We start from the raw sequence: 16,998 nt of genomic DNA on the forward strand, positions 1-16,998 counted from the left end.
TTAGTACATTCGCTTCCTTTGTCGATTGTTTAGCTAATTCGTTGTGAGACATCTCTAGTGCTAATAACCATTCCCTGTGATCGATATCTTTTTATTATTGATGACGAAATCGTGCACTTGCGGTTGCGTAACAGTGAGTGGTAAGGAACCTGATTTGTGGTCTTCAAGGATAATGGTGGTTTGCTACCATTAGGCTGTATGAGCAATAACTTAGGAGAAGAAAGGCCCATAAGGTGTCTTCCCTCGTAAACTTGTTGAATTCAGGTTTATTATTCTCCTTAATGCTTGACTGAAGCCCTTCATCAAACAGAATATAATACAGTCGTTGGATGTGTTGAAAGAGATATGATAAAACACTTTTTTTTTCTTTTTGTGGTGTACACGTTGTAAAGTCAGAAGATAGTGAAATCTCATGATTTCATTCCCTTAACCATTGGTTGTTTGAAGATGTTCTGTTCTCAAACTGTCGTAGGGTTATGGTTGATGGATTTCTCGTACATGGTTGGGTGGCCTACTTTGAGCACTGAATACATGTATTATAATGCATCAAGAATCAAGCATTTGTCTATCAAGGGTACATAATATATTTCTATATTAAAAAACAAGCCGAGGTGATAACCACTGTATCAAGCATGTAGAGAAGTAATTGTGAATCTCATAAAAAAATAAAAAGAAAAAGAAAAAAGACTTATGGCAACAAGAAAAGGGTTCACATCAGCTACTTACCTAATATCGACAGCCTGCAGATTAGTGCAAATCTCTACAACTTTTTTCAGACCATAATCAGTGACATTTGATCCATATATATCTAGAATCTTCCATGAAACTTCAGCTAATGCGACAAGAAGATCATCATTCAGTAACTGTCTCCTCCTTGCAATAGCAACCAAGGCCAACTAAAAGAACTTTAAAAACAGAGTTATGCATAATAATTACACAAGTCAGTCTAATTCCTTTCATATAATTAAATTGAACATCTTCAAAGCAAGCAACGGAAGAGTAAGAACTTAACAAGCCTATTAATCACTATATTTGCCAACATAAATGCCTTATCAATGGTATCATACCTATTTATGTATAGAATAGATTTAAATTTCAGTCGGTACCCTCCAAAATGGGAGGTATGTGTTAGTCCAACTACTGGACCCAACAAAAAAACCATGCGAGTATTAGTCATACCTAACCATCCAGATTCCCACTTCAAAGAACATGAGAGATCCCAAATGTCTTCATTAGTAGATGGGATGTTGGCTAATCCAATCATGCCAATTATACAATAAGAGTCACCTACTGATAAGGTAAGTTGCACACAAATTAAATTTGTTGAGGTTCAGTCTCCTAAACTTGAATTTTACTTAAAATACACTTAACTAATGATTTTTTAACTGTGTGTAAACTAAAGTATGCATTTTGCGAGAACAAAGGCGAGGGTGGAGAGCCAATTCAAGCACGCCATAGGTCTCATCAATATCACTCTTATTTGTTGTCAACTTCCTTACTTGAACTCAACATTCCCCCTACCTATGTATCCAAGTTGACACGATGAGTAATTAATCCAAAGCCAACGAGTAGGATTCATCGCCATAATTAAATTAGACACAAAGAAACAAGAAGTGAAACTGAAAGAAAGAGGAAGAAATGGAGATAGTGAATATTTACAACCAATGCAAGTTAAGTTGATCCCTAATCCCCTAATTAGGGTGCGTTGGAAGTGCAGATGAAGAGGAAGGCGATGGATGTTACACAGAGATTGCATTTGTTGGAGCATGCCTGAGTAGGGAGGGTCGTCATATACGAATAGGTGCACGGACCTTACAAGGGATATTTAGTAAATGGGTATTCATCAATTTTTGGTAGAAAATTATAGACAATATTAATTGAAAATTAATTAAACTTTTAAGTGAAAATGTGGATTAAACTCCTCATACCTTAATGCCTCTACTAGTATTTGTTATAGTAGGTATCCTAAATGATCGCATAAGGTAATGGGTATCCAAATTTTTGGCCTTGGTTGATGAGTAGAAGAGTCCCCTCACCTGTATCCTAATGTGAACCATTATTTGTTAGGTCCCAGTGTCCCTAATTTGGAAAAATAGTGCCCAACATCCAAATTCATACCTATGCCGAATACTCGTTTTTGAGTTCGAGTAGCATTGGTAATGCATTGCTTGATGTAGCAGGACTATAACATGATGTATATATAGGACTCGTGACAAAACCTAAAATATTAATGTTGGACAAAACCCATAACTGTAATACCTTATCCCATAATACCTCGACAACTCATCTTAAAATGGAGCATTGATTATCTATGTCCAACTTGTTACATAAACTAGAAAGTTCTCACATGAGAAAACAAAGCTCACTAGTGAAGAAAAGGTCACCATGATGAAGAAAATACAAAACAAAGCTTTGGAAGGAGCACTTGGGTATCCTTCAACCTAGGTTAACGTGTCAGTAAAAGACAAGGACCCCAAGTATAAGTCCTCGAGTGGCTTCACCTTGTGTTAGTGTATACTATAGCACAAAAAAAAGAAATGGGAAAAGAAAACCACACGACGAGGGTCCTTAGTAAACTACAAGGATGAGATAAAACCCCAAAGAGACAAATCTCGTTAATGAGCTTCTAGTTGCAACACATACAAGTCTACAACAACATACTACAAATAAATAGAAGGAGAAAGAAAAGGCACTTGAAGGAAGTAATGGATTGGATATTTTCCTTGAAGAACATAGTCAGTATAGAAAGAAGACAAAGAGCTACCTAGAGTAAAATGAAAGTAGATGTGAGTCAAGGAAAGACAGGGAGGAAAGAGATTAGAGTTGTTGAAGAAATAATCTCCGAAGAAGAAAGCAAGCACGGGCTGTTCATGACAAACTAGCACATCTTGGATTAGGCAGAGGAGGAGGAGAGGTTTAGAGTATAAGAGAGCCAAAAGATAAAGTTCTTGGTGCTGGTTTGCAGTGCTCCAAGAAGAAGGAAATTCCAAGGAGAAAGAGGGAAGGCAGGTCACAAAGGGACAAGAACCCGGTAATGAGAGTAAGTCCTAGAGAAAGGAACTTGTGAAAAGGATGATCAGAAAGATGAGATCGAAGGAAATAAAAGGCTACAGATCCAAGAAAGGAGGTATCAATGACTATAGATGAGATCAACTCGAGAAGCTGTAATCCACCACGTAGTTGGATCCAAAGCAAGTTCTGATTAAGAAGACGTGCAGAAGCTAGAAGGCTTGGAGAAGCAAGAAAAGAAGACAAGGGAAGAAAATAGAAGATAGATGACTGGAGGGAATAAAGTGGCTGCCGAAAGGGAAAAGTGGTGTTATATGAGCACATACGAGGAGCAACAGAGACTCAAAATACCATCTCTTCTCCCACAAGTAGTGGATCTAGATTCAGATCATTGAGCAAAAGATGATGCGAAGCTTCGGTGGAGAAGCGTGGCTGCAGGGAAATAGAATGACCTAACAAATGCAAAGAGTTGCAGCACGCTATAGGCTACTGCAAAAACATCACTTGAAGATGTTGAAGCTAATCCAGAAGGTGGAGAGAAATATTTAGTGGCTGACATGAGAGAATTTGTTAATGAGGTGTTAGATTTCGAGGAAGCAAACAAGGCCAACGGAGATGATGAGGGCCAAGTAAGGGGGTCATAAAAATGTCTCTAAATGAAAGTACTGGTTCACTCATTGCACACTATAAGATTCAAAGGGAAGAATAGGTAGTCATAATTTGGACTGTTGACGTTAGAGCATCCACATCAACTTTCCTAAACACATAATTTACCTTAAATTTTACATAAGAAAAACTTTTGTATCAGCTATCCATTCCCTAAATTTATATTTCATGAATAGTACTTCTCTAAATTTAGAGAATTAAATTCATTCCCTAAACATTAAAATATCATTTAATTTGGGAGAGAGAAAAAATAAAGGGAATGTAGATATTACATAGGGAGAGAGAACAAATAATTAAAAAAAAAAGTGGAAGAGAGAGAATAAAATAATAAAAAAATTAAGATAATGAAAATTTTAGGATAGCCGATGTAATGTATAGTGAAAAATGATTGTCTAAATTCAATAAAGTAGGTAATTTATCCCAAATTTCAGAGATATTATAGAGAAACTGATGTGGATGCTTTAAGGTAGATGAAAATAGCACTCATAGGAGACAATGGATGCACCAGAAGAGAACACCGTTCAACAGGCTTGTGCCACTGCAAGGAGGACTCTTGTCACATGAGGGAAAGCAACACAGGTTTAGAGAAAGGAAGCAACACATGTTAGAAACACTCACTGTACACCAAGCTGAAGGGAAAGAAATGTTACTGGAAGGGGAGGTCATCATTCATCACCACTTCAAGATCATTGGCCTCCCCCATAAAGGGGAATATTAAGATCTAACCCTATCCCTAGAAGATTGAGTCGCCTTAAGGGAAGGCCACAGATTCATAGAAAGGGAGCAACACAATTCAGAAACACTCTTGTGCACACCAAGTTGAAGGAAAGAGCTGTGACTCGAAGGGAGGTCAGTATTTGTCATCATATAAGATCATTGGCCTCCCCAGTAAGAGACATATTCTAGAAGATCTACCCTAGTCTTTGAAGGTACACTCCAATACCAAGTAAAAAATGGAGGAACAAAATATTCCATTGTGTATATATATAGGACTCTAGAGAAAACCTTAAACCTCAAATTTCAATGTGGGACTCATCATAATAAGGACCCAAAACCTAACAACTCGTAATCCTTCGGACACCTAGTTTGTATTTTGTGAAACTTGGGTAAGTCGGCTTTCTTTTTATTAGTAGGACAATGCAAATGTTTATATATAAAATATGAAACCACCTCAATACTTTATTTCTATGCGATGAAAATATATTGTTGTTACCAAGGTTTAAAATTTCGACCCGTGCCGAGATTTCGGTCTTGGACCGGAACGATACGGTTTCGGTACCGTATCGTATCGTGCCAATATAGTTTCGGTATTTTTTAAATATAAAATATATTAATTAAAAAATAAAATATTTAACATAAATATTTAAAAAATAAATAATATAAAAAATAATATTTTAAAAAAGGAAATTATATGAAAATATATAAATAAATAAATAAATAAATAATTTATTATAATTTTTAAATTAAAATAAATGAAATATAAAATTAATTAGACAATTTTATTAGGGTTTAATAAAGTCTCTTTAGATTATCTCCATCATAGATAGAAGTTGATTAAAATAATTAATCTAAGTTTAATTAAAAAACATCCGAAATCCGACACCAATCGCGAGCTTGCGTGACTTCGACGCTGCCGCGGGGTTGCGCGACCCCTCAGCCATGGCCGCGGGAATCGCGTGACTACTCTGGCGCTACCGCGGTGGTCGTGCGACCCCTCTGCAGCGGCCGCAGGATTGCGCAACGCCTCCACGGCGGCAGCGGAAGGGTTATGCGACCCCTTCGCTGCGGTCACGGAGTCGCATAACACGTTGTAGCTTTTGCGGGTTTGGTGCCAAGGTCGTGCCGGTGCCGGTCGCCGAGCGGAACGAGATGTTACTCCCGTTTCGCCCATCTCGGCACGACACTTTAAACCAACCATGGTTGTTACTGATATAAATAGTCTTTTTTCATAGACTAATACCGATAAAAAAGATTGTATAAAAGTATACTTTCATTAGTTTGCATTACTCCATTGGTTCATTTCTCTCAAACAATTTTATTTTTATTCTCTATTCTGTGTACTATATTTTGCAGCTCCTCCTGCATCTGGACTACAGTTGTCCTAATAGTGAGATTCTTCAGACCTAATAGTTAAATCCTTTAGTACATTTTCTTTTGCGATCATAGGTTCACCCGACTGCCTAATCACAAATGTTGTTCAGCAAACTTAAATAAAGTTGATATTATGGTTGAACAAAAACAGTTTATTCAAAATATCCAGTGGGACTGACTATCTTGAATCTGTTGTGGTTAATTATATTACTGCAACTACTGATCATAAGTTATGAGAAGTATCTTGGTGTCCTTTCATGATGGTTTATTTTTGGTCAAAAAGTATGCCAGCCAAACCTACCAAATAATGTCTAATCATCATGAAACCTTTTTGATTAATATATGCCTAACAAACTGGAAGTTTTTAATTGTATGCCTCTCATATCTGTGTTGTATAGGCAATGTAAAGCAAATACGGAAAGGAATAGAATGAATATTGATTTTCAAATTAAATTTTGGCAATTTGGTATTTTGGGTATCATGTGGTAGGAGTACATTAAAATTCAGAAGCAATTTAATTGGTATCTTTAAAATCACTAGGAGTTTAATGGGTTAATTATATTTTCCAATTCCCATTATTTATTTTCTAGTTTTTTAGAGTCAAGTTTTTGTGTCTATGTATTTTCTTAAGCTTTAATTAATGAAATATTCCACTTTTCAATCTTTGTCTAAGTTTCTTCTCTCTTAGTAAGATAGTTAATTTTTTTGCTTCATAAATTTGATCCAAGTTTTTGTGTGGTTTAATAGTATGCATTTGGTGTTGCATCACAATGGTTTTCATATCATTTGCTTTATATGTACAATACAGTGTGGAGTCTAACAATTAAACAATCATTATTCATAAAGAAGAAGAAAAATCTAGATATATGAAACAACAAATGTTATGTCTCGAAGTTCAAACCCGATTAAGTAATTTAATAGAAGGGGAGAAATGAAAACACGAGCCTAAACAATGATGATGAGACTTCAATATAACTCCAATGACATACCTTGATATCTGATGGAAATACTGCTGCTATCTTTGAAATATCAGCAATGATATCCTCCAAATTTTGACCAAGAATTCCAAGGCACAAGCTGACTAGACTTGGAGGCTTAGTTTTCTTCAATGGTAAAGCTACAGATAATTAAATTGAAATAAGTAAATCTAAGTGGTGGAACATGATAAAGACTAGTAAGAAATACTTGAGATATCGAGATACATAATTATACACAAGAGAGCCTTTCTACGAGGACTGTTCTAAATCAGTATTTGGACCAGACTCATTTTCTAACATGATCTATTATCCCCTTAACCCAATAAGGGAGTGAAGAGAATCGAGAGATGAGGAAGGTGATAGGGAAGGTAATTTCATCTTCTTGAGAGGATGTGTCATTTTGGCCAGAAAGAAGGAGATGGAAGTGTTGTGAAGGGAAAAGAAGAGAAAGAGAAAGAGAAAGAGAGAGGAGAAGAAAGAGAGAAAGAAGGAAAGAAAAGAAGAAGAAATGGGCTGTGGAGAGAGAAAAGAGTAAGGAGAAAATTAACAAAAGAAGAGGAAGAGTAGAGAGTCCGAGAAGTAAACTTGTATGAGGGGTTAGGATAGCTGGAAGAGAATATCTGCTGGAAATGAAAGAAGAGAAAAAAAAATAGATGGATTGTACTAGAGAAGAAGATGAAAGGTGGAGAAAAAAAGCAGGGGAAAAAAGAAAAACCATTCGCGGACTGGAGATAAGTGCAGAAGTCACATAATTATTTATATCCAATTGGTTCAATCAGGTAAGTAAGTGTTCTAAATAAAAATGTTAATCGATTATGTATTACATATGAAATAATTGCTCTAAAAATTTTATATGTTAGCTTTGACACTTATTCTAGTTGCGTAAAAGTTAATTATTGTTGTCATTTTTTACATTGAATATATATGTTTATCTTAAAATGTGATTTTCACAAGTTCTTCATATACATGGTGCAATATATGTCTATTACATGAAATTAGATAAGAATGTGATATGAAAGTTAATGTGAGTATGGATTGGTTGTAGAATATGATATATTAAAATGCTGCATTTTCTGATTTATAAAAGTAAAAAGAGATTCAAAGATACCCTGATATATTAAACTTTTAAATTAATTGGGGTTATGAATAAAAATGTTTGTTTATTTATTGAATTTTGTTTGGTTCAGTATAAGTTCAAAAGTCATACTCTGAATATGAAACACTTTCAAAAGGAAAAATTGATTCTGTGTTATCTAAAATGGGTGTGACACATTGGTCAGGCCAACGTGCACTGTTACTGATTCTTACTGATACTGTTAGCAAAAACTAGTCATGTTCAAGCTATATGCTCTCACAGACCTGAGTCACTAAGGTTAAGTATCATATACTGAATTAAACCACTAGGTTAACAGAACTATCCTATACTGATCTGCAATACTGGATTAATTATAATCATAGCCATTCTGGTAGATATACTGATAACTAAATGAAATTTGGAATTGCATTTTGGAAAGAATTGATTTACACAATTAGTTATCTGATATTTAACATTCTGATTCAGACGAACATAATAGATAAGCACTGATATGTTTTAACCAAAACTGTGATTTCTGTATGGTATTGTTTCATTGGAATCCTGAATTTAAGATATATAAGATAGATGAAAATAACTTCATTGTTTAGCATTTAAATTTCATTTTTTTCAGTTGTGATTAATAGCTGTTGAAGTTTGATAAACTTAATGTTATAAAAGGTCAGTAAGACTAGTAACCATATTGAAGAGTTATGAGGGTTGTCTCATGCTCAACCCATGTTAATAAGTAGCTTATACAGATATGGGTAAAAAAAATATACTCATTATATAGTCTTCAAAACTTTTCAAATGTCAGAGGCCGGCTTATCTTGGTATAGTATGGCTCCACATGATCTGATATTACTATTATCTCTTGATTCATCAGTCACAAATGCAAATTTTGAAAGTATTATGACAATGTGCTACTGATGTCTTGTGTATATATGTGTTCATAGTAGATATACAATATCTACTCATATCCTGGCTTGTGGCATGACACTTTCTTAACAATTTTGTCAGAAAAATGAAACATACCCATGAAACTTTGTATGAAATTTATTTTAAAATTTCTCATCATCCATTCAGGCCAGATCGGCATCAGCAAGTTGAAAATAAAAGTTAAAAGAGCAATAGAAAAAGGAACTAGAAACAAGCAGATTATTAAACAAAGGAGGCAAACAAAGTGAAAACTCTTTTTCCAGCAAGGATACTCTTCTAAGTGTCCTGTAAAAACTTATAGCGATCTCCCACAGATCTGCAATCGGCGACGGCAGAACTTGTTGTCGGAAGAACGATCACAGAATCGGAAAGCTCTCCGCAATTCCACGAACCAAATCCGCAGCCTCGGATGTTCTTCTTCCTCTCGTTCTTCCACACCCCCTTCTTGAACTACCCTTGGACGCACCCTTTATATGGGAATTATCCCAAGGGTAAAAGGGACTTTTTCCCTTAAGAGTAGTGGGCAAGCTGCTTGCCCATGTTCCCCATTTCCTACATCTCCCACTCGTTCAAGGTAAGTCATAAGACTAGTTCATCTAGGTAAGTCATTAAGATCAGTTAGTCACAAAGACTAAATAGGTTACATACATTATATAAGAGTTTAGTCACAAAGACCATATCAGAACATCAAATCCATACTTAGAGAAAATGGTTCGTGCGACAGCAAGCACACTGAGCGATAGATGCTAAGAAAATGATTACACCTTACATAGCCACTCTTTGAGTAATCAATGCTAATAAAGTTGTTACACTTTATTTAGCCACTATTCCAAATGAATCAGAGACATTCTCATAATGGCGCATAGCCTCTCTATCTTGGTGGCACATAGCCTTTATCCGGGATACATCCAATCTCCTAGTGGCACGCAACCATTATCTTGGAGATATTCATATCTTGCTATTATCTAGATTAAATAATATTCATTTACATCAATATGAACATCTCTAATCCCTTATTATGACTTATTATGTCAAGAGCATGTTCTATATTCAATATTCATAATCATTTCTATACATAACAGAAATGGGTCGACCAGTGAATAACATCAAAAGATGTAAATCTATTTAATCTTCCTTTTTAGCTAGAATCTATTTATTTTAATCAGTCGCTTTCCTAGTTATGTTCCATGGACCGAATCATCCATAGTCATAGGATACATGTTAAAGTAGCAAATACTGATTAAAACTTCAAGTAAACAACTAATAGTTACTAAGAGCGAAATTGAGATTAACTTGTAATCTCAAAGGTCTTACATAATAGAGAAACATAGATCTATTCTCCTACTACCTTTATTGTCGCCTTTGCTGTGATATTTGGGATCCTTAGAAAAAGCTATTGCACCTTGACTGTCACAGTAGACAATTACGGGACTCCCACTGCCTCAACAATCTTCAGATGCTTCAGGAATCTTCTCAACCAGACTGCTTCTTGCACAGCGGCTGAACATGCCACATATTCAGCTTCTATAGTTGACAAAGCTACATAAGCTTGTTTCTTGTTGTTCCATGAGATACGCCACCATTCAACAAGAACGCATAGCCTGATGTGGATTTTCTATCATCCAGGTCTCCAACCCAATCTGCATCTGAATAACCTTTCAGACTCATATCTAATCCTTAGAAACAGAGACAATAATCTGTTATCGCCTTAAGATATCTGAATATCCTTTCCACTGTCTTCCAGTGTCTCAGTCTTGGGTTTGATTGGAAGCGACTGACTAAGCCAACAGTATAGCTGATATCGGAACGTGTACTCAATATAGTGTACATCAAACTACCAATAGCACTAGCATATGATTTTTTATTTATTTCAGCTATTTCCTCTAGAGTTTTGGGACACATACTCTTGCTCAAAACAGTACCTTTCACTATAGGTGTATGTTCTATGTTGCAATTAGACATGCTGAAATAATATAATATCTTATTTATATAAGACTCTTGTGATAGAGCCAAAAGTCTTTTAAGAAGATCTTTAATGATCTTCACCCCTAAAATGTACTTAGTTTCAATTACGATGATAGTCACTTCTTGACTTCATTCACATACCTTATGTCATTTCCAGCTATCAGCATATCATCAACATATAATGATAAAATGATATACTTTCCTTTTTCCCTCTTTAGGAAAACACAATGATCTTCATTGATCATTTTGAAACCATAAGATAAAATGATTTCGTTAAATCTTATGTTTTATTGTCTTGACGCTTGCTTTAGTCCATATATAGACTTTTAAGTCTACATACTTTCTCCTCTTGGCCTTCGGCAATGAAACCTTTTGGCTGAACCATATAGATTTTCTTGTCAAGCTCATCGTTAAGGAAAGCAGTTTTTACATCCATTTGATGTAATTCCAAGTCATAATGTGCCACAAAAGACAAATATAACTCGTATTGATATAAATTTTACTACGGGAGAAAATGTCTCTTCAAAATCAATACCCTCCATTTGAGTATATCCTTTTACAACCAGACGAGCTTTATATCTATTAATCGATCCATTAGCTTTCATCTTTATCTTGAGAATCCACTTATTCCCAATAGCCTTTCGGCCTGGGGGAAGATCGACTAAGTTCCAAACATGATTCTGAATCATAGGCTCCATTTCTTCAACCATTGCAGCTTTCCACTTTTCTCTAACTTTACATTTTAATGCTTCCTCAATGGATTGAGGTTCGTCATCGTCAACTGGAAGTGTTATCAATGCCTCATTCTCAATATCAAACCTCTTCTTAGGTTTTATTTTACGAACACTTCTTCGTAAGTTGGGTTATTGAGAAGTCAACTCATGACTTGGCATATCACTCCCACTTGGTTGACTAGACTCAGGCATCCCTTTTGACACCTCTCTTGTTGATAATATCTCATCCTCCTCAAATAAAGGAACATTTTTATCAACATTACCTCTGGTTGGGAACTTTGTTTCGAGAAAAGTCGCATCTCTTGAATCTATTTCGAAGATGGTTCTATCTTGTTGCTCACCTATAAAAACATAACTTTTAGAGGTTTCATGATATCTAATAAAGATACATTTCTTACCCTAGGTCCCAGTTTTCCATACTTGTGAGAACTATCATGAACATAAGCAGCTGACCCAGGATCTCAGATTACTTAAATCTGATTTTCTGTCTGTCCAACGTTCATATGGGATATATGAAACTAATTTTGAAGGCACTTTGTCAAGTATATAGGTCGCAGTTAATAATTAATCTCCCCAATAGGAGATAGGTAAATTAGCCTGTGTCATCATAGACCTAATCATTTCAAGAAAAGTCTTATTTCTTCTTTCAATTACCCCATTTTGTTGTGGAGTTTCAGGGATTGTCAACTGTCTAATAATCCCTCTATTATTACATATTGTCTTGAACATATCAGACAAATATTCCCCTCCATAGTCAGTGCGTAAAGTCTTAACTTTACATTCTGTTTGATTCTCAACTTCGTTCATATAACGAATGAAGTAATCCAATGCTTCAGATTTATGAGAAATCAAATACACATGACCGAAATGAGAGAAATCATCAATAAATGTAATGAAATAGGAAGGTCCATGTCTAGCCTTCACATTCATTGAACCACAAATATTTAAATTAATTAATTGCAATGATGATTCAGCTCTAATAGCCTTACCAAATAATTTCCTAGTTGCTTTTCCAGCAAGACAATGCTCATATATAGACAAGTTAATCTTAGCCTGAGTGCCCAATAGACCCTCTCTAACCAACCGATTCATACGTTCTTGTCGTATGTGTCTTAATCTAGCATGTCAAACCTAATCAGTTATACCTGCATCACTAGTTAGAGCAATGTTTGAAAAACAACCTTCAATAGCAGAATTGACGTTCTACATCAAGAACCATAAAATCATTTGTTAAAAAACCATATCCGATTAACACAGAGTCAATCTTAAGTTTAACACATCAGCTGTAAAAATTAATACAATATCCTAAATCAAGAAGACACGTAACGTAAACAAGATTTCGTCAAATTTCAAGAGCATATAGGGCATCATGTAGAAAAAAAACACTACCACCACGGAGGTTGAGTTTGCAAGTGTCGACTCTTTGACTTCAACTTTTGCATTGTTTCCTACATAGATTTATTTGTTGTCATCTGGTACCCAACGGTACTCTATAAATGTAACTCACTTCCGAGCTACATGTTTGGTTGCTCCCGAATCTATAATCCATAAAGAATAAGAATAAGATAACAACACTGAGCTAGCAACAAAATGCTCAGGAAAAGAAGACACGCCTGGATTTACTTCTTTCGGCTCAATGCACTCCCGAGCAAAGTGACCCTTCTTGCCGCAGTTAAAACAAATCAACTTATTTTTAGGTTTCTTTCTAGTCTTCTTTCTAGTCTTCGTTCCTATCTTCTTGATTGGGCTTGTCCCACAGTAATAGTTTCTTTCTTCTTTCCCTTTCCTTTCTTGAACCATTTCTTTTTCATAGATCCACATGATCCAACAAAACCGACAGCCACATAGGCTAGTCCAGAAATCCTTGCGGATTTAAGTCTCTCCGTCTCTAATTCTACATGGCATGAGACATTAGTGAAAGTCCTGATACTCTCACTGTGAGTTAGGGTCCGCTTCATGGTCTCCCAAGAATCTGGAAGGGAACGAATAACTGCTTAAACCTATTATTCATCTGTCAATTCATGACCAGCAAAGCTCCCAAATCATATTCGACATCTCTCTGAGGTGTTGAACCATTAACACATTCGGACGCTTCTTGTAGTTGTCAAACTTGATCGTCAGCTGTCGAAGCTTGCTCAGACTTACTCCACTTTATTTCTCCTTAAGGGCTACCCAGACTGCATGAGCCGAAAGAAATGACTCATACTCAAAAGCTAGGTCATCTATTATTGAACTAATCAATATGCCCGCAGTGGAGTCCTTTTTCTTCCATGCCTTATAGGCATCAAGATCTCGTCTGTGTTGTGTAGTGGGGCAATCTACAGGTTTTATCATAACTTAATTTACAGTCTCCAAAACTTTTTGTTCCTCAAGTACATACTGTATCCTGAGGTGCCAGATCTTATAGTTATCCCCATTAAATTTTTCACCCTTGTTGAGTTCAGTTATAATGTTTTTGGTTGTCATAATCTATCGTAAATAAACACATTATTAAGTATTCTAATTCATATGTATGCAATTTATAATTGACTAAATATTAATTTGAGTTGGTTTACAAAATCAAATGATAACTATGTTTTTACTCATCATTCGTATGATCAATCAAATCAATATTGATCAATACTATTACACACATTCTAACTAATGAACAAATCATTATTTATTATACTCATAATGAACTAATCAAATAGTATCATACATCATGTAGAGTAATCAGCATAAACAAACATATGAATGAACATATCATTAATATAAATATGCTTCATATTGTTAACATATAACAAACTAACATGAACGAAATGGACTAATATTGTTCATACATAATAACAATAACAGAACTCTAATAAACTAGATAGGCTACAGACACTAGTGCAGTGGCCAACATAATTCCTTTCATCCTGGACTCATTTAGGGTAATCACAGGTGAGACAACTTCAGGATTCTCTATCGGATCTACAATCGAATCCTCTTCTGGATCCTCCACACACTCATCTGGATCCTCCTCTGATTCTTCATGATCTTCTTCTGAATCCTCTTCAGATTCATCTGGATCTTCTTCTGATTCTTCAGGACCCCAAGCTAAATGAAGTAAATGTCTGCACATCTCTGAATATGAGATGTGCCCTTCAGAATCATCCCAAAGTTGGAGTGTTATCTGCCTAATTTGTTCCGACAATGAATAAACCAAAGCTCATCTTTTGTGTGTCTTGGCCTAGAAACTCTTCTCGCTTGAGTTTCCAGAACAACCGATTGAGCCGACCAATAAGCCATCCGACTCCGTAAATCAAGTCATAATCAAGCTCCTTAATCTCCTCCCAAAGCTCATGTTGTCGTATATCGTGACTAGTCATCTGAAAAAATTGAAATTAAGTTAGTACAAAATCGATTAACCAATATAAAACCGGCTTAATTCAATTTATACAGGCATAGAACTAACATAATAAATCAAGAAAAATAAATCTTCTCGATTTTCAGGAGTCTAGGTCTACTGACCCATCGGATCGGTCGGGAATCGAGATCCTAAGCTTGGTTCATTGTCCTCAATTAGAACAAATCTAATTGGACATGGATTTTCTGTACCTATGTTCTGTTACTGTTTGATCTAAGCTCATTTCAGTCAATTTCAGACCTATTGATCAAACTCAGGTACGTTTGATCAAACCAATGCCCATTGGATTAAGTCTGACCTATTAGAATAAATCTAATCATTTGATCAAATCTGACCCATTAGAACAAATCTGGTCATTTGATCATATCTAGTCTAAGTCCAATTAAATCAACCACTGATTTAAAATCAAATCTGGGTCTGATTGGACTTATCTGGTTCAATCCCATTTTGATTTGGACTTAAACGATTAAAAAAAACCTGTTTTTAAAACCTACTTTTTTGCAAATGATTTAATATTTGCATGCATGAATCGTGAGAATCAAATCTCACGCTTTTTTTTAATGCATTAATTAATCAGAGTTTAATGCTAAGAGTAAAAAAACTTAATGGTTCAAAAAAAACTCTACAGAAACTAACTACGTTTTTTCAACTCCACGTTTTTCGCCGCCGCTCATTTCTTTGCCACGAGCCCACGTCGCACACCACCTCACCCGCGACGAACGTGGGTCGTCAGTGCCATGTTACACAAAAACTATGAGAGGCAGCCATGAGCACGCCGCCGGCCATGATCGGAGACAAACTCCGTGGGTGTTCCCTCGAGGTCTTATTACAGCCACTGATCATGGCTGTTTTCGGCGTCGGCGACTGTGGCAGATTGCAACATGAACGCAATCTTGCTTGGTTACGATAAAACAAGACGGAGACAAACTCCGTTGGGGTCTGGCAATAGTAGCTAATCACGACTCAGTCGCGATTTTGCCCAGCATACAAAACGAACAGAACTAAACCATAAAATGGATTCAACGCAGCGGTAAGGATTTAGGGATTTATCTGCATTTAGAACTAACACTGCTCTGATACTAATGTAGCAATTCTATAGCATGATAAAATCTTGTAAAAACTTATAGCGATCTCTCGTAGATCTGCAATTGGCGACGGCAGAATTTGTTGTCAGAAGAACGATCACAAAATCGGAAAGCTCTCCATAATTCCACGAACCAAATCCCGCAGCCTCGGATGTTCTTCTTCCTCTCGTTTTTCCACACCCCTTCTTGAACTACCTTTGGACGCACCCTTTATATGGGAATTATCCCATAAAAGGGACTTTTTTCCTCAAGAGTAGTGGGTAACGTGGGCTTGCCCACGTTCCCCATTTCCTACACTAAGTCCTTAATAGAACAGCTCAATAGTAGAACATGAATGGTTTTCTTTCTCAATAATTCTCACAAATCAGTGCATAAAACCTATTAGTAATAAAGCGGCCTAGAATTCCTCCAACACCATAGTTATCATTCATGCAAAACACACCAAAAAAAAAAATACTGACAATTCGTACAGGTATTACCACTCGAACATATCAGGTCCAACAAAACCCTCATAGCTAGAAACAAAATAATCCAATACAACCAAAGAGAGGCAAATCAAGGATAGGAAGATAATCTTACAGAAAGAATCACGAAAGTATTTTCGTAGGTCGTTTTGTTCACTGACGAGGGATTCCAGAGCAAGACGGAGATTTCTGAGGGACGTAATGAGCTCGGCGACCGTTTTCGTACCCTTTTCCATCAAGCTGAAACGAATTAGGCGAACGAGATGAGATGAGAGAGGGATTGAGATGAGAGAGACAGAGAGATGAATGAATTTTCGTGTTTGAATTACCGACTTAGACCGACTTCCTGAAAATGAGCCGACCTGAGCCGATTTATTATCCTCGATGAATATAAAGAAAATGACCAATACGAGGTTTTCTTAAATTTAATAAATTGCTTCATTTTTTTTTTTTTTTTTTTTTTTTTTTTTTTAATGATGATGCATGCTCAGCTCCTCGGATAGGTATACTGGTTAGCGCATGAGATATTATCATCATGAGGTCTGGAGTTTAAAAAATAAAAGTCGAGGTAAATGTCTCCCTTATGTACTAGTCATTATTCCAAAGAC

At 35.9% G+C, this 16,998-nt stretch overlaps 1 protein-coding gene across 1 annotated transcript in view; it reads right to left on the reverse strand.

Annotated features, from left to right (window-relative positions):
- The window catches only part of LOC122045472, a 41,605-nt gene extending 24,849 nt beyond the window's left edge, over positions 1-16,756 (reverse strand). Inside the window, exons 1-4 of the mRNA XM_042605701.1 lie at positions 16,720-16,756; positions 16,506-16,630; positions 6,756-6,883; positions 727-896 (exon numbers count right to left, since the gene is read on the reverse strand). Coding sequence (XP_042461635.1) covers positions 727-896; positions 6,756-6,883; positions 16,506-16,626 — 419 coding nt within the window. The 5' untranslated portion in view covers positions 16,627-16,630; positions 16,720-16,756. The remainder of the gene's footprint in view (positions 1-726; positions 897-6,755; positions 6,884-16,505; positions 16,631-16,719) is intronic.
- Positions 16,757-16,998: the final 242 nt, after the last annotated feature.

The sequence above is a fragment of the Zingiber officinale genome, chromosome 2B, assembly GCF_018446385.1.
Source record: "Zingiber officinale cultivar Zhangliang chromosome 2B, Zo_v1.1, whole genome shotgun sequence".
Classification (NCBI taxonomy): domain Eukaryota; kingdom Viridiplantae; phylum Streptophyta; class Magnoliopsida; order Zingiberales; family Zingiberaceae; genus Zingiber; species Zingiber officinale.